Raw genomic sequence first — 23,878 nt, 5'->3', positions numbered from 1 at the left:
TGGAAACAGAGGCTGGGGTCGAGTGCGGAAGGCAGACAGCCTGCCTGGCAAGGTCTCCCCTCTGGCCCATGCTAGGGCCTAGGACCAAGTAGGGAAAGGGAATTTTCCAATTGGATCAACTTTTATCAAGAAATGGGATGGAAGAGAGGAATGTTCCACCCGGGATTGGAAAGTCTAGGAGGGTTCTCTGATCTCGCCATCCAGCCCATTCACGTCAGGGCTGTGTGAGGGCCTGACCTGGAATGCAATGCCCCTGGCCCAGGAAGTGCCTTGAAATGCCAGGGAAACTGGAGTCATTGGCAATGGCTAGCCTGTCCCTGAGCTCTTTGAGGGCCTTGGTCGTCTGATCCTGTTTTCTCATGTGAAGTAAGGGAGCTGGAATAGGGGACTTGTGGGCTCTCTCCATGACTAGGACTTGGCTTTTAATTCAGACTTGGTTCCTAGTAGTCAGAAAGTCGGCCATCTGTTCATCAGGAATTCTCTGCCCTGTCTTTGTGCCTGGCCCCTGTTTGAAGCACTGTGAACCAGGGTATAGTGAACATGGAACCTAACCGCCCAGCCCTGGGGAAAATTGAGGGGTCAGGGCCAGAACCGTGTTCACACAATGGTAACCCAGTGTGACCACTGCCTTGCAGTGGGAGACCCAGGGTGTGGGGGGCCTAGAGGAGGCCCTGACCCAGCCATGGGAACCCTGACTCCTGCCTGGTCCTCAGGCTCCTATGGTTCTGGCATTTGGGAATAGGGAGAGGGACCCAGAGGTCTTTGGAAGTTTGACTCAGGTTATAGCCATACTACAGAGCACAGGAGCGATTCCCATTTCTCTGAGAGGTGAGGATTGTGAGTAGAGGGTGCTGGAGACCTCCGTGGGGAGGTGAGGATTCCAACAGTCAGAGGAAACCACGGCTTTGCAAGCTCTATGAACAAGCCAAGGCGATCGCCCAGATGTGCAACCATCTGCCACCCCGTGGCAGCAGGAGATAGTGCAGTAGTATCGCACTATCCGAGCAACTTTTTGTGCTACTGTTTACTGGAGTTTGGATTTGAGGTCAAGTCTAACTCCAATTATTACACTTTTCACTCCATCCTATAAACTGACTGGAGAGACTAATCCCTTTTATGACGGCCACAAGGTAGGCCCAAAGTCCCTGCCATGCCCACCTCTAAGGTCTGCAAAAGAGAATTTCCTAAGAGGAGGAAGAGCGCTCCATGGAGGTTAAGGGTAGGTGGTATCACTTTTACTCGTGGGAGTCAACCTGTTAGAACTGATTGTGTTTGGCCGCAGGAGAGGACGAGGCCCTTATGGGGTCGCAGATATCCGGGGTTCCCGTCCCTCCAGGGACCCTTCCCTGGCAGAGTGCAGCCTGTGTCCCAGGAGGACGAGCTGACGTTAGCCACTGTGCATCTCCGCAGGAACACTGGATTTCCCCGCAGAACGCCACGCACATCAAGCCCATGCACCCCACGTCGGTGCACGGCGTGGAGGACATGATCCGCTTGGGGGACCTCAATGAAGCCGGCATCCTGCGCAACCTGCTCATTAGATACCGAGACCATCTCATCTACGTGAGTCTTGCCTCACCAGCCAGCCGCCCCGCCCACCTTCCACTTGTAACCCTGCCCCGCCCCGCCCCCGCAGCTGGCCTGCTGGGATCAGGGAGTCAGCCCTCGCCTACAGCCGCTCTGTCTGTGGCTTATTTTTTCTTTCGTTCTGGATGGCAACCCTCTCCAGTGTTCTCGCCTGGGGAATCCCATGGACAGAGGAGCCTGGCAGGCTACAGTCCATGGGGTCACAAAGATTCCGACACGACTGAGTGACTAACACTTTCTTGTGTGGTCTGTGATTGCAGAATGGGAAGTTTTTCCCACAGGTTCCTGTGCCTCTGTAGGGAGACTGCTGAAACTGCTGGGAGACTAGACCAGGCAGGGGAGGGCAACAGGCTTGGTGCTTTGCCCAGGGATGGGGGATCTGTGGTTTTCCCTGGGTTTGCGGTGGGATCAGGACCTGCCATGGATCTTCCAAAGTCAAGAGGAGGATGGGCTGGAAGTCTGTATCCTCAGGAAGGGGATGGAGGATGAAACATGCTCCTGGATCCCCCAAAACCTTGATACTAGAACCCGTCATACACACATGCCACACTTTCTCACCTTGAAACTCACGAGGACAAAGAAAGAACATCTCACTCAGCCAGGACTGAGTTGATCCCAAGAGGTAAGCTCAGAGACCATCAGGACACGATGGTCCCATCGAGACCATTAGTCTAGAGATCCTCACACTTTTTGGCCTCAGGAACCCCTTATGCTCTTAAATATTATTGAGGGCCTCATAGAGCTTTTGTTTATGTATGTCATATCTATTGATATTTACCATATTACAAATTATAACCAGGACATTTAAAATTATTAATTCATTAAAAAATAACCACAAAAATCCATTACAGAATAACATAGCATATTTTTAAGAAAATACATTTGTCAGTATAAAAAAATTAATGAGAAGAGTGGCACTGTTTTACAGGTTTTCAAATTCAAATATCTTTAGTATCTGATTTAATATTATGGTGGGCCCAAAAGTGTGTTTGCTTCTGAATTTTTTGGCCAACTCAATAGAAGACAACCTGATTTTCTGCCACACATCCATACTGATGTGATATTGTTTTGGCTGAAGTGTATGAAGAAAATCTGGCCTCACAGATATGCTGGTGGAAAAGACAAGGCTTTGTGGACTTCCTGAAAGGATCCTGGGGATCCTCAGGGATCTCAGCCTTCTCTGAGAATGGCTGATCTAGCCCCATAGTCCCATTTTACAGAAAGGGAAACTGAGGCTTCACAAGGCTGAGTTGTAGAGCTGTGCACTGGGGTCACTGCATGTCTCTGGCCTGAGCAGCTCAGGGGCAAAGGAAGCCATGGATGTACAACAAAGAAAGAGCTGGAGGGAACTTCCTGAGGCAGGTCCCCAGGCCAGTCATGCTCAGGGGAGGTGGGGTGATAAGTGCAGAGCTGGTCACACAGGGTCTGTGAAAGTGAGGCCTCACTCCCAGTTCCCTTCCTGAATGCCAGGAGAGATGGCATTCAGGAAGGGGCATTGCATGATCAGAAGACCTGAGGCAGGACCGTGCCAGGCAAGTGAGTTGTCAGGACCATGAATGGGAGACAGGGCCGGGAGAGTCTGAGGGAGCCTGAGGAAGCACAACAAGGAGTTCAGGGCCCCCAGAAGCTCTGGCATTGTGGCACCTCAGCTTCTGGGGAGCCCCATCCCCACTCTGGGTCCTTCTGCAGCCCTGGGCTCTCAAGCTGTGCTCTGGCCCTGGACATGTGTTGATTGTGTAGGCAGAGACAGCAGCTTTCTCAGGGAGACCCTTAGTACTGACAAAGCCCCTTTTACTCCTTCCCTCATCCAGAGGGCAGGACATGATGGTACCTCCAGACATGAGCAGCATCACCCAGTCAGGGGGGTGGGGCTAGGATTTGAGCCCAGGCCAGAGATTCCCCATGGGATCACTGGTGTCAACACCCCAGTTCTTGGCAGTTCCCTGCCCCCTCCTCTTCTTGGATAGCAGGTGGACACGGGAGAGACCTGGGGCTCTCCATGCCACTCGCCCAGGCCTGGGTGGAGTGTGATGCTTGGGTCTGGAGGTGAGCAGGAGCCTGTCCCCCTGCCTGCCCAGGGAGGCTGCTGCAGAGCTCGCATCCTGATGCAGTCTCCTGTCGAGGGGAACTTCACAGGAAGGAGCTGAGTGGGGGCTGTCTCCACCAGGGACCCTGCATACCATGTCTAAGGATAACTCTGAGGCATGTAGTTGGTTCTTTTGCACACAGTTTAGTGATTTTGCCAGCAAACTGGTTTCTCTCATGTGAGGGAGTCGGTTGGTTGATTCAAAGAACAAAGGCAAAAACAGGATCCAAAAGGGAGAAGAGAGGAAAAAATTTTAGACAGTCTGGCATAAGTAAATCTTTTTTTTTTTTGGATGCGCCATACAATATGTGAGATCTTAATTCCTCCACTGGGGGTTGAAGCTTCACTCCCTGCATTGGAAGCGCAGAGTCTTAACCACTGGACTGCCCTAAAGTTCAGGAAGTTCTGTTCACTGCCCAGATCAGTGAATCTGGTTTGTTAAGTTTTCAGAGTAGACTAATTAGCTGGCTTCCCTGGTGGCTCAGATGGTAAAGAATATGCCTGCAATGCAGGAGACCCAGGTTGGATCCCTGGGTTGGGAAGATTCCCTGGAGAAGGGAATGGCAACCCACTCCAGTGTTCTTGCATGGAGAATTCCATGGACAGGGGAACCTGGTGGGCTACAGTTCATGGGGTCACAGAGAGTTGGACATGACTGAGCAACTAATGTTCTTCTGTGTGTGATTAGCAGGCAGTCAGGAGAGAAATCAGCCTGGACGTTATGGCCTTACCTAGGTTGACTATGGGATCAAATAAAAGAATTCCAGAGATTTATGGATTCTCCAGAAAACCCTGCAGTCTGCGCCATTTAGCTCATTAGAGGTTTTGCTAGTAACCATTCTGACTGATTTTAGGGTGAAGGATAGGAAGTGGGGGTGGGGAGGGCATGGGGATGGAGCCTGGATGAGATGTCTAAGCTCTCTTTCCCATTCAGAGACTCACGGTCAGAAATCCAGCCACAGCACCTGGAAGGTCCCCAGCTTGTGTAGTCTGTGGACCTAAGATTCAGGGTGTCTGTTGGTGCAGGGTCCTGCACTCCAGCACTGCAGGGCTCAAGGAGGTTTCCTTGACTTGCTGACTCTATGCTTCTGTGACTGAATGGATGAAGTAGGATTAGACCAGGGCTTTGAAGAAGCAGCTGGGCTATAGTCCCACCCAGAAACTGTACCTGTCCCTAACCATGGCAACCCTGGTCACTTCATGGCTTAGGTTACCCTGGGTACAGCCCTACACACCTGCGATTTCCTCAGATTACCCCGGCCACTCATAGCCTTGGGCCTGAAGGATGATCTGTCCCTGACTGTCTGCCCAGGGCTTGCCTGCTCCAGCTGGTCTTCCCCTAGGAGCCTGAGGGACAGCACCCCAGGGCTGTAAATTAGCCTCAGACACCCTAAGTGAGGCAGAGCCCTCAGAGGACCCTTAGCAACCTCTCAACTGAAGGAGAAAATTTTGAGCAGACACCACTGAGACAAACATTCAAGTCTAAGGTCCTTTCACGATATCCTGAGAATGTGAACTGGAATCCCTTTGACCAAGATGCAGTGGAAATGGTTCAGTTCAGTCGCTCAGTCATGTCCGACTCTTTGCGACCCCATGAATCGCAGCACGCCAGGCCTCCCTGTCCATCACCAACTCCCGGAGTTCACTCAGACTCACGTCCATCGAGTCAGTGATGCCATCCAGCCATCTCATCCTCTGTCGTCCCCTTCTCCTCCTGCCCCCAATCCCTCCCAGCATCAGAGTCTTTTCCAATGAGTCAGCTCTTCACATGAGGTGGCCAAAGTACTGGAGTTTCAGCTTTAGCATCATTCCTTCCAAAGAAATCCCAGGGCTGATCTCCTTCAGAGTGGACTGGTTGGATCTCCTTGCAGTCCAAGGGACTCTCAAGAGTCTTCTCCAACACCACAGTTCAAAAGCATCAATTCTTCGGTGCTCAGCCTTCTTCACAGTCCAACTCTCACATCCATACATGACCACTGGAAAAACCATAGCTTTGACTAGACGGACCTTTGTTGGCAAAGTAATGTCTCTGCTTTTGAATATGCTATCTAGGTTGGTCATAACTTTCCTTCCAAAGGAATGGTTAGTGGGAATGGTTAGTATTTGTTAATTTCAAGTGTGAGATAATTTGCAGAGTAATTTACAGTAGGATTGTGAGTTAAGACTATGGTAGCATTGGTTCCACCAAGTATCAGTAACTTCTGAAGAAGGGGTTATATACATGTTGTTCATGATTCTGCATTTGATCACTATATCAAATACTCAGAATATATCAGATATACCAAAAGACACAGTGTGCTTCTGTTGAGTCAGACAAGTACTTAGTATTGGGTTAGTAAACTTTTTTGTGAGATTGAGATGTTGGTTGCTTATAGCATTGATACTATATGATGTGTGAGGTTTAGAGCAATTTTCTCTTAATCTCCACTGTATATATCTGAGTAATATGGCAGAAACGAATCTTTTTGTTTTAGTGTAATTTTAGCACCCAGGTGGTGTTAGTGATAAAGATCCCACCGCCAGTGCAGGACGCCTAAGAGACGTGGATTCAATATCTGGGTTGGGAAGATCCACTGGAGGAGGAAATGGCAACCCATTCCATTGTTCTGGCCTGGAAAATCACATGGAGCTTGGCGGACTACAGTCTACAGGGTTGCAAAGAGTCAGACACAACTGAAGCAACTTAGCACACAGATAAGGCAGCATTTTTAATCTCTAGAAGACTACCATGAATAATGTTTATTGAGTCTTCAACTTATGCTAGGCACTGTTATAAGTATTTTACATGAATTCACTGATTTAATCCTCATAGTACCCCTTATGTGGGTTACCCTGGTGGCTCAGTGGTAAAGAACCCACCTTCCAATGCAGGAGATATAAGTTTGATTCCTGGGTTGGAAAGATCCCCTGGAGAAGGAAATGGCAACCCACTCCAGTGTTTTTGCATGGGAAATCCCATGGACAGAGGAGCCTGGTAGGCTACAGTCCATGGGGTCGCAATGAGTTGGACATGACTTAGTGACTAAAGAGCAAACAGCAGCCTCTCATTGGGTGGTCCCAGAGGCCAGGGGTCATTGCCGGGTCTTTCAGGGAACAGGTGGCAGGGCTGATGCTGAGTAGGGACTGGAGCTCTGGTCTGGGAGCTGGGAGACCTGGATCCAGGTGTTGGCAGGTGGCCTTTGGAGAATCCCTACCCATTTCTGGTCTCTGTCACCCCTTTGGTACAATGGATTGGGTAACTCTGTGACATTGGTATAGTTAGTATGTGTATCTTGGTCTCCATGGCCTACTAAGCGGAAGGCCCCAGGGATAGCAGGCCCAGGGGTTTCCCAGAGGAGGAGGTAGATTCCTACCATATCTCCTGGGGTGTGTCTCTGAGCCAAGAGAGGCTCCTTGATCTTCACCTGGAACTTGGGGCCCTCAAGGGACCTGTGTGCTATGTCCTTGACTCAGGAATAATCCTTATCTCTTCCCTACCCCAGCCCATGGCCCCACAGGGTGGGCTTTATCACTGGAGACTTAACAAAATGCCAGTGTTGGGGAGTGGACATTAACCCTCTGTTTACCGTGACCCTTGGAGAGACAGGGCCAGAGGGGCTCAGAGAGCAGTGCCCAGAGCCTAAGGGGGTGGACACATGCTGAGGTGCAGAGAGAGGCCTGAGACTCGTTGTCAGCAGTGGCCAAGCCCCTCACTTCTTCTGCCTCCCCTACCACCAGCCCCACAGTCTTGCAGGTGAATCCCTGGGATTTGGGGGAGTCCAGGTGGGGAGGTGAGAGCTGGGGCTCTGGTGCCAGGGTCCCTCCATTCTCCCACTCCCCACTTATCTGCTGTGTGACCTTGGCAAGTCCCGCCCCTTCTTGGAGGCTCAGTTCTCCCATCTGAGAAGGAGCGTCATAACTACGCCTCACAGGGGCCTTCTGACAGCACAGGGAGGGATAGCCTGGGAGCTGCAAATCCTGTGCCCAGCAGGGGGTGTGTCCTTGTTCCTCTGCTGGGGTGCGTCCTCTCTCTGAAGGAAGAGGCTTTTTCATTATTTAATTTGAAATGGGTGCAGGTGCTACAGATTGGAAAGTATTCCTTCTGCCGCAGACACAACCACTGCTACTAACTTCTTATCTATCCTCCAAGAGAAAAACTATGTATATATGATATCTGTGATATTAAATTATGCTAAAAATTTTTTATACATATATGACAGCATTGCTCCCCAGGCTGTTGTGTGCTTTTCCACTAGCCACAGCCGCGGGCCATCCTTCCTATCAGCATAGGCAGGGCTGCCACAGTATTGCTGACAGGGGTGTCCCCTTATGGACTTTCTTGGTGGCTCAGGTAGTAAAGAATCTGCCTGCAATGCAGGAGATCCCCTGGAGAAGGGCATGGCAACCCACTCCAGCATTCTTGCCTGGAGAATTCTGTGGACAGAGGAGCCTGGCAGGCTATTGTCTATGGTTTGTCTATGGGGTTGCAGAGAGTCGGACATGACTGAGCAACTAACCCTTGTCCCCTTAGCTCCTTCCTTGATGCTTCCTGTGGACAACAGTGAATTTCTTCTCCATCCATTAATTTAGTCACTCTTCCATTCACTCACCAAACACTTGCTGAGCATGTCCTATGCACTGTGCATACTGACCCTAGGTAGAGAGGAGAGCAAGGCTGGGGCCAGAGGCCTTGAACCAGAATTATGGAGGAGTCAGATGGTCAAGTGAAAGGAGCCAGGCAGGCTGTGATGGGTCACATGGGAGGGTGCTGGCTTCCTGTGGAGGGAGCGGTCATCTCTTGGATGCAAGGAATGATCGGGCATGAGCTGGGTGAGGGGGCAGGGGATGGAGCATGATGTTTTTAACTGAGCGTTTAATGTGGAGAGAGCCTCTGTCTGTGGGCTGTGGCCGTCAGGGGCCAGGGCTCAGGGGTCTTGTGGGCAGGGAAAGGATATGGACTTTGTCCTGAGGCCATGGGGAACCTTTTGAAGGTTTTTAGCAGGGGGATGACACAGTCCGATTTTCAAAGAGCTGACCCAGATTCCCAGTGGTGGACAGATTTAGGGGGCATGGTGGAAGCTGGGAGTCCAAGGGGAGGTGCCTGGCCAGGAGCATGGCCATGTCCATGGAGAGAAGTGGGTTGTTAGGAAGGAGGGGGAGGCTCCCCCAGCACCCCGCCCTGGTGAAGATGGTGGTGAAGGACAGTGGTGGCACTGTTGGCCGAGCTGGGAGGCAGAGGAGGAGCAGGGTTGGAGGGGAGAGTGGGCTGTGGTCTGGGCAGGCTGGTGGACATCAAGTGGGGATGTCCAAGAGGCAGAGGGCTGAGGGGCCTAGTGCTCGGGAGGGCCCTCTGGGCTGTGGGCAGAGGAGAGAGGGCCACGGAAGGGTGATGGGGAGAAAGGGTCCAGGCCCAGCCCCGGGAAGGCTCCTCGTGGTGTCTCAGTGCACCCTCGCCCTCTCTGGCACTGCCCCTCCCTGTGCTTGGTCACCGAGCCTCTCCTCAGGGCCACCTCGGTCTGGCTTTGACTCCCCCGTTGACCGGTTCATTGGGTTTGAAATAGCGCATCTGCCTCCAGCCTCTGTAACTGCTATTTATCCTTCCTGGCTGTCAGGGTGACCTTTCCCTAGCCATCTTCCCAAATGTCCTGTCCTTTCACGCCTCTGTGCTTGATTCCCATGCTTGATTCCCACTGAGAGCCCTCTGCCCGTCTGCACCCTCTCCATCTTGTGTGCCTGGGATGAGTTCCTTGGCCCCAGGCTCTCCCTCCCTGGCAGCCAGGTGTGGGTGTCAGCCTTCCCTTGTGCCTCAGGGAAGGGTTCCTGAATGACAGCACGCAGTCGGCCTCAGACCACATGGCAATCAAGGGCCAAGTGGTTGAGAGCCATGCCTGCCGTTAAGGAAATACTCAGAAGAAAGGAAGGTGCTTGTGGACAGCCAGCTCTGCACCAGGCACCTGTCCAAAGGTTGTGCCCTTTGGTCTTTACAGCAGCCTTGGGAGGTGGGTGTTAACCATACCCCTTTTACAGATGAACAGACAGAAGTAGAGATTTGCCACAGGGATTTTTTTTTTAAAGTTAGATTTTTAAAAATATAAATTTATTTATTTTAATTGGAGGCTAATTACTTTACAATATTGTAGTGGTTTTGCTATAAATTGACATGAATCTGCCACGGGTATACATGTGTTCCCCATCCTGAACCCCCCCGCCCACCTCCCTCCCCATCCCATCTCTTTGGGTCATCCCAGTGCTCCAGCCCCGAGCGCCCTGTCTCATGCACCGAACCTGGACTGGCAATTTGTTTCATATATGATAATATACATATTTCAACACCATTCTCCCAAATCATCCCACCCTTGCCCTCTCCCACAGAGTCCAAAAGACTGCTCTATTCATCTGTGTCTCTTTTGCTGTCTCGCATACAGGGTTATCGTTACCATCTTTTTAAATTCACAGGGATGTTTCTTGTGGCTGTCTCTCCCACCTGGGGACCATAATCTAGCTGATTCCCACTGCTTGGCAGGACTGAGCTGTGGGGGACAGTGGCCGAGGCCCCCTGGGGCTAGAGGTTGACAGGTCCTGCTCTGGGGAGTCAGCCCAATAGACTCACCTGGGCTGTGCTGGGTGTTGCTGGTGGAGCAGAGCCTTATCACCCCATTCCCACTGACGAGCTCTCTTTTGTCCCTACTTTCCAACCTCAGACTAACTGTGGAGGGCGGGTGAGTAGCACAGAGCAGGTTCCCGCTCTCTGTATGTACTTGGCCTGGCAGCTCCCCTCCAGCCTCCTTCCCCGTCCCACCCCATCTCTGCTGCTCAGGCTCTGGCACACGGTCAGGCAGTCAGCCTGGTGAGGCTCAGCTGCTTCTGGCATGGGCTACTCAGAGGAAGAGCCAGGATGGGGAGAGGAGGGTCCTCTGGGGCTCAGAGGGGCGGTGTCTGGGAGGAGAGAAGCCTGGGTTTGGGGCGCTCAGGCCAGGACTGCTTTGCACGGCACAGCTGGCCCTGGGGTGGGCACTGGCTTGGTATGCGGTGCTGGCAGCAGCGCTTTCCCTGCATGGCCACCCAGGGGCTGAGGCTGCCAGGGTGTGGCCGTGGCTCTGGTGTGACGCCCGCGGCCCCAGGTGGGAGGGGGTGGATGAGGCAGATCCCTTCCCTACATACTCACAACATTCTTCAGCCCATCTGGGCTCAGATGTCAATAGAGCCATCACCAGTGATAGGCTGTGCGTGACCTTTTATAATTGGAGGGGGGAGCGGTGGGGAGTGGAGAAGGAGAAGTAACCCCCGAGGGCCTTACTGTGACCTAGAGGCAGGAGGACCAGGCCTTGTTGTCCCCTGTGTGGCAGGATCTGGGTCCGCAGCAGGAAATTTTGCACCCGGGTGCACTAACCAAGGAGCTCGAGGAGGGAAACCCCCGGAAGGCTCTCTGAGGTGTGTCTGGCCCCTGTGCCCACACCGCCTGGGGTAGCTGGGGGTGCTCTGTTCCCCAGAGTGCAGGGGCAGTGCTGCAGAGACAGGAGCCCACCCAGCCCCTTTAGCTCTTGATGGCTTCATTCCATTCCCTTCTCACCCACCCATCTCCTCCACTCTGGAAAGGTCCAGTTTGTGAATTTCACTCCCATAGTTTGAGGTGCAAGGTTTGGAGGCAAAGGTGGGAGTCAGCCTTTGAGGATTACCTGCAGGGTGCTATGAATTTTAAAGTCCACTATCTTCTTTAATCTTCATAGACAGTTATATTATACCCATTTTACAGATAAAGATAAGGAAATCGAGGCTTCAAGACCCTCCTTCCCTCCCTCACCCCCCGCTTCCTCCTTTCATCAAATGTTTCTAAGCACCTACTCTGAGCTGCCCCAATGCTAACCTGAAGCCCTCTGCCTACAACCCCACCCCACCCCCCGCCCAGCTCATAGGGAGGTAGGATTCCAACACCAAAGCCAGTGCTCTGCCTTCCAGAGGGACGGAGTAGGGCAGAGCCTGAGAGCTTTCTAGAATCAGAGCTCCCCCACATAGGAAGGGATGAGCTCTCTGTTCCTTGTTGCCCACAGACCTACACGGGCTCCATCTTGGTGGCTGTGAACCCCTACCAGCTGCTCTCTATCTACTCGCCGGAACACATCCGCCAGTATACCAACAAGAAGATTGGGGAGATGCCCCCCCACATCTTTGCCATTGCTGACAATTGCTACTTCAATATGAAGCGCAACAGCCGTGACCAGTGCTGCATCATCAGGTGGGCACCCAGCACCAGCATGGCGCTCCAGGCTCAGCCTCTAGAACTCCTGCTCTATGCTCCTGCTAATGCCTCATAATATAGAGAATCACCTCCCCTTTCCCAGGCCTTATACCTCTATTAATGTCACTAGAGCTCATGTTAGCTTTCGATGCCAACCTTACTGCTGGCTCCTGTTAAATTATGGTCAGTTACAATCCCAGGCTCCTATTCTCTCTTGGGCAGAGGATAAAAGAACAAAGCATTGACATGCTTAATTGACAGAGCATTGACAAAGTTAATGCCATGCAGTATGGCAGTATGGATGGAGGGGAAGGAAAGTTAACCAAGCTCCTTTTACCTTCCCCAGGTTTGAAAAGTCCTTGAAAGTGAAGTGTTTGTCACTTAGTCATGTCTGACTCTTTGCAACTCCATGGACTGTAGCCCACCAGGCTCCTCTGTCTGTGGAATTCTCCAGGCAAGAATACTGGAGTGGGTCACCATGCCCTCCTCCAGGGGATCTTCCCAACCCAGGGATTGAACCCAGGTCTCCCGCAATGCAGGCAGATTCTTTACCATCTGAACTACCAGGGAAGCCCCGAAAGGTCCTTAGTTTCAGCCCATTTTACTGATGAGGAGCTGACTGGAGTGGGACAGCAGCTGTAACAGGTCCCACCTCTGCCTGTGTCTCCTCTGCAGTGGGGAGTCTGGGGCAGGGAAGACAGAGAGCACGAAGCTGATCCTGCAGTTCCTGGCGGCCATCAGTGGGCAGCACTCGTGGATTGAACAGCAGGTGCTGGAAGCAACTCCCATCTTGGAAGGTAGGACTGGGGCTCTCAGGGAGGAGCTGGGTGGCTGTGGGGCAGGGGGGAAGTTGACATTGACCGTGACCCATGACCCATGACCCTTGCAGCGTTTGGGAATGCTAAGACCATCCGCAATGACAACTCAAGCCGCTTCGGGAAGTACATTGACATCCACTTCAACAAGCGGGGCGCCATTGAGGGCGCCAGGATCGAGCAGTACCTGCTGGAGAAGTCACGAGTCTGTCGCCAGGTGGGCCTGAGCCCCTGCACAGGAGCCCCTGACTCGGGATGGGGAGTATGGGGTGCACTTTGCATAGCCTTGCTTGTCCCTGTGTTCCTGCTTGCTTGCCTCAGGTCCTGGGATCCCATCAGGAAACCCACCCATGGGGACTTTTTCATGAAAGACACTTGTTAAAACAGTGAACTGCTTATAGTCTGATTGTCTGCTGCCCAATGGCCGTCCTGCCCTCCCATCCCCCAACACCTTGTGCCCACGTTTTCAGGCCCCGGATGAAAGGAATTACCACGTGTTCTACTGCATGCTGGAGGGCATGAATGAGGAGCAGAAGAGGAAGCTGGGCCTGGGCCAGGCCACGGACTATAACTACTTGGCCATGGTGAGGCCCAGGTGGGCACCCAGGGAGGGGGACACCTGTCCCAGCCCCTCCCCAGCTCCAGGCCTGGTGGGTGGGAACTTCTCTGTGGGCTTTTTTTCATCCTCTGATGGGCACCAGCCTACCATAAAGCGTGTTCCCCATGTGGGCACACACTTGCTCCCCCATCCATCTAGATGAATTCTTGCCACAGATACTAGTAATAATGCTTCGGTTGTGTCTGACTCATTGTGACCTCATGGACTGTAGCCTGCCAGGCTCCTCTGTCCATGGGATTCTCCAGGTAAGAATACTGAAGTGGGTTGGCATGCCCTCTTCTAGGGGATCTTCCTGGCCCAGGGATTGAACCTGCGTCTCTCATACGTCTTACCTTGGCAGCAGGTCCAAACCACTAGCGCCACCTGGGAAGCCCGCCACAGACACACACATTCCTAAATGTGTAGGTGTCCCAGACCCAGGGACACAGAGACACGCATGTGCCTGCGTGTCTACACACTAGGCCCTGCCTGCACACATGTTCTGTGGAACTTCCGTCTTTGAGGTCGTGGAGACTGTGACCTCTGCCAGGCTCCCCCCAGGATTGTGGAGCACAGGCTGATGTGGCTTCAGCCTTGGGTGCTAGCTGGTTGCCAGGCCCTGGTGCCAGCCTCTTGCTGGGGTCTGGCCACCAAGGATAAGGGGGCCAGAGGCCTTTGCTGCCACTCAGTGCCAGTGAGGGGCCATGCACACAGCAGGCTGGCTTGGGGGGGCACTGCCTTCCTCTGCCCTGGGAGGAGCCCATGCCTGGTTGTCTAGAGCCAAGCTTAGCCAGCTGCGTGGACACAAATACGGGCTATAGCACTTGAGGGATATGGGACAACAAAGGTGTGTGTGTCTTGTAGGTGACGGACCTTCCTGGACACTTCCTTTAGCTGGCTGGCACACTTGGACACACACACACACACACGTCTCATGGGCACACACAGTGGGGCAGACCCCTTGACACCCTGCCTGTCGACAGTCACCACCCCACCTTCCACCCCAGGCTGCACCTGGTGAGGGGTTCAAGTCCCTGAGAGTGTGTGTCCACAGGGGGCGAGGGGCATGGTAAGGTCTTGGTGCTGTGACTGCAGGGCAGGGTGGCAGTGGCAGGCCTGGCATCAGTGACCTGGCTCCTCTCACTCTTGGGAAGAAGGGGCGTCCAGGCTCCCCTGATGCGGAACGTGTTCTTGAGAAGCCCAGCCACAAGCTTTCTAGATTTTCTGGAGGAGTCCTAGGTGAGGTCAGTGCCCAGAAACCCAGGCTGGCCAAGCCCAGGCACTGCCTCTCTGGGGGTAACCTATGGTCTCTGTGACACCCTTCTGCTCCTCTCTTTCCAACTTCCTGCCACCAGGGTAACTGCGTAACCTGTGAGGGCCGCGAGGACAGCCAGGAATATGCCAACATCCGCTCGGCCATGAAGGTGCTCATGTTCACGGACACGGAGAACTGGGAGATCTCGAAGCTGCTGGCTGCCATCCTGCACCTGGGCAACCTGCAGTATGAGGGTGAGGGCCCAGCGGCCACCTCTAGCAAGGAGGGAAGGCAGCGAAGCAAACGCGTTCTCTCGTCCAGCACTCCCAGGGCACTGACAGTGTGCCAGGCTGGGAGGTGGTGCCAGGCTATGGCAGGTGCTGGGTCCACTCTGCTCTTGCTCTGGTGTCCAGCATGGTTCCTGGACCGAGCAAGAGCCCTAGGAAAGTTTGCTCAGTGAATGAATGAATGATCCCAGATCTAAGGCGCTCACAGTCCAATGAGTCTTGAAAGACAGAGACATGGGGAACGGGTGCACTGAGCAGAAACAAGAGCTGTGCAAAGGTCCTGAGGCCTGACAGAGTAGGGCACATCTGGGGAAGGGCGGATGGTGTCAGGCCCAGAGCAAGGCAAGTTCACCAGGCCTGTGTCAGGAGTCCTTGCTTACTCTGGGCATCTGGGGTGGGGGTCACGGGAGGTGGGGGGGCATGATTGCCAGGGTCTGCTTACTTGGATATCAGGCAGGGGGCTAGATGCTGGGCATTCCTGCTTCCTGCTCTCATGGTGCCCATGGCTCACGGAGACAACATTCGTCAGACGGCTATTAGCCCAGAAAAGCATTTAATCGTGGTGCTGGTGCCCTCCGTAGACAGGCCAGTCCCCCTGAGCGTGGGCAGAGCCACCCCGTTGCCCTAGGCTGTCCCCCACCCCCACCTCCCTTGCCTGACGCTGTGCCTGGTGCCGCTGACAGACCGCACGTTTGAAAACCTGGATGCCTGCGAGGTCCTCTTCTCGCCGTCCCTGGCCACAGCCGCGTCCTTGCTGGAGGTCAGTGAGAGCCTGCTGTCCCCGTCTGCTGTTCTTTCTCTCAGAGGGACCGGTTTTGACTTCTGGCTCAGGGGGCTGGGGCCCTCTGCTTGGAGAATCCTGGGAGTTCAACACTGAGAACCACCCAGCTGTGTGCAGGATCTGAGCTGGCACCGGGTCCCAGGGGAGGAGTGGAAGCCTAGTACAGCTGCCCCTGGAGAGGGAGGGGGTCTGGGGGCCCTGAGCGGGTCAGTCAGTCTTCTAGTAAATATATACTAGCCTCTGCCTTGAGTTGGAAAACTGGGATGAATAAAGTCAGAGCCTGAGCCAGGGGAGCCAGTCCTGGAGGGACAGGTGACATCCTGGGGTGGGAAGGGGCTGTGGAGGAGAGAGGCATTTGGGTGGTTTTGACGACTGGGGAGAACTGGGCTGTGGGCTGTGGGGAAGGGTTTTCCCAGTGGAGGGAGCAGGCTGGGCCAGGCCTGACTGGAAAGCGGGAGGGGTTCTAGATGTGGCCGTGGGAGGGGCGGGCTGCAGGGGGCTGAGTGAGCGCCTGTATGTTGCCCCACCAGGTGAACCCCCGAGACCTGATGAACTGCCTGACCAGCCGCACCCTCATCACTCGCGGGGAGACAGTGTCCACTCCGCTCAGCAGGGAGCAGGCACTGGACGTGCGAGATGCCTTCGTCAAGGTGGAGTGGCCGTCTGCTCTCCTCGCCCCACGAGAGGCTGGGTAGTTGATGGGCAGGAGCTGAGGAGCCCACAGAGCTGGAGGGATGTCAGCCTTGACCCCGCTCTGCCCTTGGGTCCAGCTTCAGCCACTGGCCCTCTGGGGCCTGGACAAGAGTCTGCCTTCCCCCTGAGCCCAATTCGTCCATCCCACAAGGGGCTGGGACTTGTGTTCTTCAAGGGCCTGAACAGCTCTGGTGACCTGAGGCCTTCCACCCCTGGCCTGCTTCACGCTGAATCATATTCGCTGGCCATTCAGTCTGCTGTGCTATTCCCAGCCCTGTGGATACCCTCTCTGGTCTCTCCTTCTAAAGAAGACCCCACAGAGGGGATGGGCCAGGTGGGGAGGCCCCCCAGTCCTGACATTTTGTCGTCCATTGAGCCCTTGCCCCGTGCCAGGCCCCGTACTGGGCTCTGGGACCCTGGAGACAGTCAGAGTTGCAGGGGAGACAGAGATGGTTGGAGGGGTGGGAGCCTAAACTTCCAGGGGAGGGAAGGGGAGGTTTCTTGGTGGAGCTGATATCTCCATAGAGCTTTGAAAAACAAGCAGATGTTATTCAGGCAGGAGAGGGTGCTCCAGGCAGAGAGAACAGCTGGAATAAAAACGTGGGGGTTTCCTGCAGCAGGAAGGGGCTGGAGTGAGGCCTCCGAGGCCCAGGGAGGGTCTCCGTCTGGTCGGTCTCCCTGGGAAGCTGTGACTTTTGCAGCTGCCTCTCCATTCAGGGCATCTACGGGCGGCTCTTCGTGTGGATCGTGGACAAGATCAATGCAGCCATTTATAAGCCCCCTTCCCAGGAAGTGAAGAACTCTCGCCGGTCCATTGGTCTCCTGGACATTTTTGGGTTCGAGAACTTTGCAGTAAACAGGTACCACGTGGGGCTGTGTCTTGTGGGAATTTTCTTCTAAAGTGTGGACTTACAGATCACATCTCTCCCTTTAAGCTGCATTTAGCTAGTCCCAAGTACACTCTTCCAGGCTGTTGAAAAATGTGACTCCAGACATCCTGGGGGCCTTTCCCCTTCCTCCCCATCCTCTCCAGACCCTGGGCCAGCTGAGGCCAGTGTGGTGGTGGGGCAAAGGCTCTTACCCCATTGTGACACTCTATTCCCCACTGCTCATTGGTCCATTTCCAAGCTGCAAGATGCCTCAAAGCAAGTGAGGCTGAGACTGAGCAATGTTTGAGATGGGGGTCTTGGCCATGCTTGATGTCCCACCCCTCTTGGGGGCCATGTGAGGTGCAGATGGATGGAGCAGGCCCAGGAGAATGCTGGGGCTAGAGGCAGCTGGCCTTGCCCCACTTTTTAGCTATGTTACCCCTGGTAAGTCACTTTAATTCTATAATGTTCAGGTGTCTCAAAGCCCTCCCCCTTCCCAGAACACACGAAGTGTCAGTCACCTGGGAGAGTGCTGAGTTGGTGGCTCAGAGATGTCACCCTCAAGGCCCTACTTGCCAGATCTTGTGAGCCCCCTTCCCATATCTGCTGATGCTTTGAATCTTTGAGGCCCGCCTCCCCAGTGCCGTGGCTCTTCCTCTCCTGGGTGCTCTGCCAGGGGTGTGGTGCCCATTGGGTCAGCTCTCTCCCAGGGCCTGGTCATCCATCCTTAACTCTCCTCTGACTCACTCAGTGACCTTGGGCAAGTGCTGTGCCTTTGCTGGGCCTCCATGCCCTCTTCTATCATGGAGGAGGTTGGACTCACAATACTTTTCCACCTTGGAGACCGAAAATCCCAGGGGCACACTGAACACCAGGCTGGGGTCACCCCTGAGTGGCAAGGCAGGGCCTGAACACCCCACCCCCTCCCCTGCTGCCCCCCTGTCCCCTGCCCCCTCCCTGCAGCTTTGAGCAGCTCTGCATCAACTTTGCCAATGAGCACCTGCAGCAGTTCTTCGTGCGGCACGTGTTCAAGCTGGAGCAGGAGGAGTATGACCTGGAGAGCATTGACTGGCTGCACATCGAGTTCACAGACAACCAGGATGCCCTGGACATGATCGCCAACAAACCCATGAACATCATCTCCCTCATCGATGAGGAGAGCAAGTTCCCCAAGGTGGGCCTGGGGCAGGGCAGGGCAGATGAGACTCCTTCACCCCATACGATGAAGATCCAAGTGTGCCACTGGCACAGAATAGGTGCTCCAGGCACAGAATATGTCTTGGAGTCAGGGAGGGGATACTTGCTTGATTTTAATCTTGGGAAATAGATTTTCTATACTGGGATGTACTTTCAAGGTTTTGTAATTCCAATTCACCCACTTCACAGATGGGGAAATGGAGGCCCAGAGAGCTCCTGTGTTGGGATATAAATAAAGGGAGGGAGGCTCTTGGGAAAGACAGAAGGGGGCTGAAAAGACAGAGGGCAGGAGAGACAATAGGGCCTGATGGAGAGTGGGGTGGGGAGGAGAGGGAGAGCTTGATTGGGTGCTCCTCGGTTCCCACAGGGCACGGACACCACCATGTTGCATAAGCTCAACTCCCAGCACAAGCTCAACTCGAACTACATTCCCCCCAAGAACAATCACGAGACCCAGTTTGGGATCAACCACTTTGCAGGCATCGTTTACTATGAGAGTCAAGGTATAGGAGGGCCCCCTGGGGCTGGCTGTCTCTCTTTGCCTGTGTTCCCTCCCTTCCTTCCCCTTCTCCAGCCCAGGACAGACACACCAGAGTGCTGAAATACAAAGAGGGAAGGGATGTTAGGAAACATTGGGCTCAGTGCTTTTTTTTTTTTTTTTTTTTTTTAGAGTTTACAAAATTTTGGTAAAATATATGTAATATAAAATTAACCATTTTAACAAGTTTTAGGTTTACAGTTCAGTAGCGGTAACTACATCCACGGTATTGTGCAACTGCCACCACTCTCCAGAGTCTACCCATCACCCCAGACAGGGGCTCTGTATGCACACAACAATAACTCTGCGTCCTCCCCTCACCCCCTAGTCCCTGATAACCTCTACTCTACTCTCTGTCTCTATGTATCTAACTATTCGAGTACCTCACATAAGCAAAACATACAGTATTCATCCTTTTGTGTCTGGCTTATTTCACTTAGCATAATACCCTCAGGGTTCATCCATGTTGTACCATGTGTCACAATTTTGTCCTTTTTATAACAATAATATTCTATTGCATATACATACACACACACAGAGCACAGTTTATTTATCCATTCATCTGTTGATGGACAGTTGGATTGTTTCCACCTTTTGGCTGCTATGGATAGTTGCTGCTGTGAACATGGGCATTATTGTTCAGTCGCTAAGGTGTGTCCAACTCTTTGCGACCCCATGGACTGCAGCATGCCAGGCTTCACCATCCTCCACTATCTCCCAGAGTTTGCTCAGATTCATATCCATTGAGTCAGTGATGCCATTCAACCATCTCATCCTCTGCTGCCCTCTTCTCCTTTTGCCTTCAATCTTCCCCTGCATCAGAGTCTTTTCCATTGAGTTGACTCTTTGCATCAGGTGGCCAAAGTATTGGTGATTCAGCTTCAACATCAGTCCTTCCAGTGAATATTCAGGGTTGATGTCCTTTAGGATGGACTGGGTTGATCTCCTTGCAGTCCAAGTGAACATGGGTGTACAAGTATCTTCTTTAGCCCTGGTTTCAGTTCTTTGTATGGGCTCAACACTCTTTTGCACATAAGGGGAAACTGAGGCTCAGAAAGAGCAGTTAACTGTTTGTAGATCCCACAGCCTATTGGGTGCAAAGCCAGATCTAGAACCAGCACAGTTAGCCACCAAAAGTCTTTGAGCAACAAGACCGAGTTTGGTCTTTGAAGGACTTGTATCTTCTTTTCTCCTGGGAGATATAATTGGGCTCCTTTTAAAGCTAAAAGTGAGGAAGAAGGTCAGAACATAGTTAAGTTTTTCCCTTTGGAATTCTTACATGGTCTGTCAAAAGCCCGCAGAGTGCCCTGGCCAACGCCACCCCTCCCACCCTGGTGCAAAGAGCTGACCTTGAGTGGGCATCAGCTGTGGGATGTGTCTGCCCTACTGCCCTCAGTCCTGAAGGGTCCCTCCCACAGCCAAAGTCAGTGAAATTCTCAACAAGCAGAGAGCCACCGGCTTCACACTTCCTTGTTGATTTGGTCCAGAAGGCAGAGAGTGAGCCATGCAGCAGTTATGGGATCAGAGGGCCGTCAGCCTTCCTTAAAATAGCAGATGTGAGATCTGACCCTCCTTAGAAAGTAGGAATCCAGCGTTAAGTTTGAAGGACTGTTGGGTAAACAAATGGATCTGTTGTTTAGAGTAAGAGAGGGTGTTTTCAGTTCAGTTCAACTAACATTCATTGACCAGGCTTCATACTTCATACTGTTGCTGGGGATATGAAAATGAGAATTGAGTGAACTCTACTCACTTATAAAATTGTAAAATATTATTAGATCTGGAGGGAATAGAAGACTCATCTGCTTTTATGGATTTGGAAACTGAGGCCCCGAGAGGGAAATGACTTGCCTAAGGTCACTAATCATTTCTGAGCTACTTTTAACAATTCTGTCGGCATTTTCTGTTCATAAAGCACTGTTTTAGTTCAGCATTTTATTTAAAACATGAGTGGTTTAGGTGATCCAAAAAGAAGCAAGAGTTCATGGGAACATCATGCTCATTCAAAAGATAAAGAACATAAGGCCCAGAAGGGGACTCTCTAGGGCTCCATAGTGAGTCTGTCATAGAGCTTTAATTTGTTGTTGTTCAGTCAACTAAGTCACATCTAACTGTTTGTGACCCCATGGACTGCAGCACGCCAGCCTCCCCTGTCCTCTACTATCGCCTGGAATTTGCTCGGATTCATGTCTATTGAGTCAGTGATGCTATCTGACCATCTCATCCTCTGCCACCACCTTCTCCTGCCTTCAATCTTTCCCAGCATCAAGGTCTTTTCCAGTGAGTCTGCTCTTTGCATCAGTTGGCCAAAGTATTGGAGCTTCAGCATTAGTCCTTTCAATGAATATACAGGGTTGATTTTCCCTAGAATTGACTGGTTTGATCTCCTTGCAGTCCAGAGGACTCTAAAGAGTCTTCTCCAGCACCATAATTCAAAAGCATCAATTCTTTGGTGCTCAGCCTTCTTTATGCTATAATTAGGGCCCTACAATTCCATCCTAGCTTCAGAGCCCCACTTTTGGTATTGGGTGCTCCTGCAGCTCACCCGTCCCCAGATGTCAGGTGGGCAGCCCCACACTGGGTCTCTGTGCTGTCCACCAGCCAGGGCAGTCTGAGTCCTGGGGGAAATGGTGCTGCTTCTCTGCAGAGTTCCTCCTCCTCAGGCACCCCATCTTCTGCCCCACCCTATCAAGGACCCCATTAACCAGCTCCTAAATCCTCAGGCCTGGCAATGGCAGTCCTCTTTGGAATCTGTGTGGTGCAGGGAGCCTCCTGGACTGGTGCCTGGGCTCCTAGACTCAGGTCTTAACTCTGCCCGCAGTTTGCTGTGGGTGTTAGTTTGCTTAGCTTCTCTGAACACTGATTTCTTTCCTTGTCGGGTTGGGGAAGATAATCTCCACCTGTCCCACATATACAGGGGAAGTTGTGGGCATTACAGCTGTGAGGGCAATATCCAAAATCAAGGTACTTTTACTTTCGTTCTTTTACTATTAGCTGGTACCAGACGAACTTGCATTCTCTCCTAGGGGACCCACTTAAGGAAGGTTTTTGACACCTTTGTTACCAACCTGGGTCCTTGGACTCTTTAATCCATACAAGTTGATAAAAGCCAAGCAAGAAGTTCAGGCAAGGCTTTACTGAGGCTTGTGCTGCAGCATGAGGGAGTGAGGGAGCTCGAACAAGAAACAGGTCCCCTTGCTGGCTCCCTGAGTGGGGGCAGACTGGTTCCTTAAATGAGGTGAGGGGAGGGGCAGATTGGTGAGGTGGGTCAGGCTGGAGGGGTGGCTGGCGTGGCCTGCTCACACTCTTGGTGCTGTGTGCAGGGCTCCAAGGCAATGTCCTGCTTTGGCTCCCAGCAGAAGCAGACATGGTAGTTGGTTTGTAGCCTTTTTGTATCTTACTGTTCATAACTGTCCAAGCTGTACATGCACTGCAGTTATTTTTAGTCTCATGACTAAATGGTAGTTGGTTTGTAGCCTTTTTGTATCTTACTGTTCATAACTGCCCAAGCTGTACATGGGGTGCAGTTATTTTTAGTCTCATAGCTTCTTTGTTTCTGTTGCTCAGGGAGAGGTTTGTCCAGGTGCAAGCACTCCAGTAAAGGATCCCACGCCCCAGCATAGGGTCCAACGCCCCAGCCTATCTCATGTTTGTTCAAAAGACTAAAGCTAGCATTTCAGGCATTGGGGTGGTTCAGTGGGAAAGGTAGCCCCACTCCCTCCTGAGGACTGAGACATTCTGCCCTTCCCTTTGTCCAGGCCTGGAAGAGGGGGGCAGTGTGTGGCTGGGGAGACTGAGTTCTAGCTCTGGCTCTGCCTCTTGCTTTCTCTGTGACCTTGGGCAAGCCACTGTCCTCTCTCGGCCCCAGAGCCCCCCACTGTAAAGTGGATGTGGTTGAACTAGGGGGATTTTGAGGGTCTTTGTGGACGAGGCGTGGTGGCTTTGGGAAGGGGGTGTCTTGTTGGGGGGAGGCTGATGGAGTTGCAATGTGTAACCGCTCTGTGGTGCTGCCCAGGCTTCCTGGAGAAGAACCGGGACACCCTGCATGGAGACATCATCCAGCTGGTGCACTCCTCCAGGAACAAGTTCATCAAGCAGATCTTCCAGGCCGACGTTGCCATGGTAACGTGGAGGTGTGGCTTTCATTGGGCAGGCAGGGCCCCCAGAAGCCAGGCCTGTGTCTAGGCATCCCTTTGTCTAGTGGCTTCAGCTGAGCTCTTCTGGCTACACAGTGGGGGCAGTGCTTTGCTGGGTTCCAGGAGAGGCTGGGGGGCCTCCAAGATCCTCCTATCTGGTCCTCTTGTACTAATTAGGGGGTGCAGGTGGGGTGTAAGGCCCAGAGAAGGATCACATGAGATGTTGCAGAGCAGAGCCTGATTAGGACTCAGTTTTGGGGTCCTCTCCCCAACCCTCTAGCCACTAACAGAGTGTGGGTGAAGGGGGAACGTCCAGCCTTTAGGATGTGGATGGGTGTGGGGGTGTTGAGAGAAACAGGCGCAAAAGCCTATTTTCACTATCCCTGGACCCCACACGGGGGATGGAGAATTTCCCAACCTTGGTGTTTTCTTTGTCCCTGGAATGGTAGTCTGGTGGACTACTTGCTGGATTGTATGCCTTTTTGTTCTGTATTTTCCTCCTGTCCCATGGCCTCCTGGAGAGTGCAGGAGGGACTCACCAGAGGGCAGAGCCGTGGCCCTTTCTGTGCCTGTCCAGCTGCCTGTGTTGCCCCCCCCGCCCCCCACTCCAGAAGCCCCGCTGCCCCAAGGTTCGTCCCTTTTCCCTGGTGGATTTTGCCCTCTTGTTTTCTGACCCACCACGTTCTCCTTGCTCCCCACCCCATCTCGCCGCCGCTGTGCGCTCTGGTTCCTGTTGTAGTTTCTCTGTGGTTATTCATCGGGCACTCTCCGCCACCCAGCAGCTTCTGCGAAGGTAAAAGACCCCAGTCGGGGACGGAGGATGG

At 53.0% G+C, this 23,878-nt stretch overlaps 1 protein-coding gene across 5 annotated transcripts in view; it reads left to right on the top strand.

Moving 5' to 3' along the window:
* MYO7A (myosin VIIA) overlaps positions 1-23,878 on the top strand; it is a 106,112-nt gene that overhangs the window by 20,970 nt on the left and 61,264 nt on the right. For all 5 annotated transcript variants that reach the window (XM_006059597.4, XM_044929327.2, XM_025266347.3 and 2 more), the window contains 12 exons: positions 1,411-1,563; positions 11,701-11,885; positions 12,564-12,685; positions 12,778-12,920; positions 13,174-13,287; positions 14,657-14,810; positions 15,527-15,603; positions 16,155-16,274; positions 17,035-17,177; positions 18,150-18,360; positions 18,751-18,886; positions 22,934-23,040. In XM_006059597.4, coding sequence (XP_006059659.4) covers positions 1,411-1,563; positions 11,701-11,885; positions 12,564-12,685; positions 12,778-12,920; positions 13,174-13,287; positions 14,657-14,810; positions 15,527-15,603; positions 16,155-16,274; positions 17,035-17,177; positions 18,150-18,360; positions 18,751-18,886; positions 22,934-23,040 — 1,665 coding nt within the window. The remainder of the gene's footprint in view (positions 1-1,410; positions 1,564-11,700; positions 11,886-12,563; positions 12,686-12,777; positions 12,921-13,173; positions 13,288-14,656; positions 14,811-15,526; positions 15,604-16,154; positions 16,275-17,034; positions 17,178-18,149; positions 18,361-18,750; positions 18,887-22,933; positions 23,041-23,878) is intronic.

Source organism: Bubalus bubalis, chromosome 16 (genome assembly GCF_019923935.1).
Source record: "Bubalus bubalis isolate 160015118507 breed Murrah chromosome 16, NDDB_SH_1, whole genome shotgun sequence".
Lineage (NCBI taxonomy): Eukaryota > Metazoa > Chordata > Mammalia > Artiodactyla > Bovidae > Bubalus > Bubalus bubalis.
The sequence above is the reverse complement of the archived record's forward strand: the minus strand, read 5'-3'. Positions and strand labels throughout refer to the sequence as shown.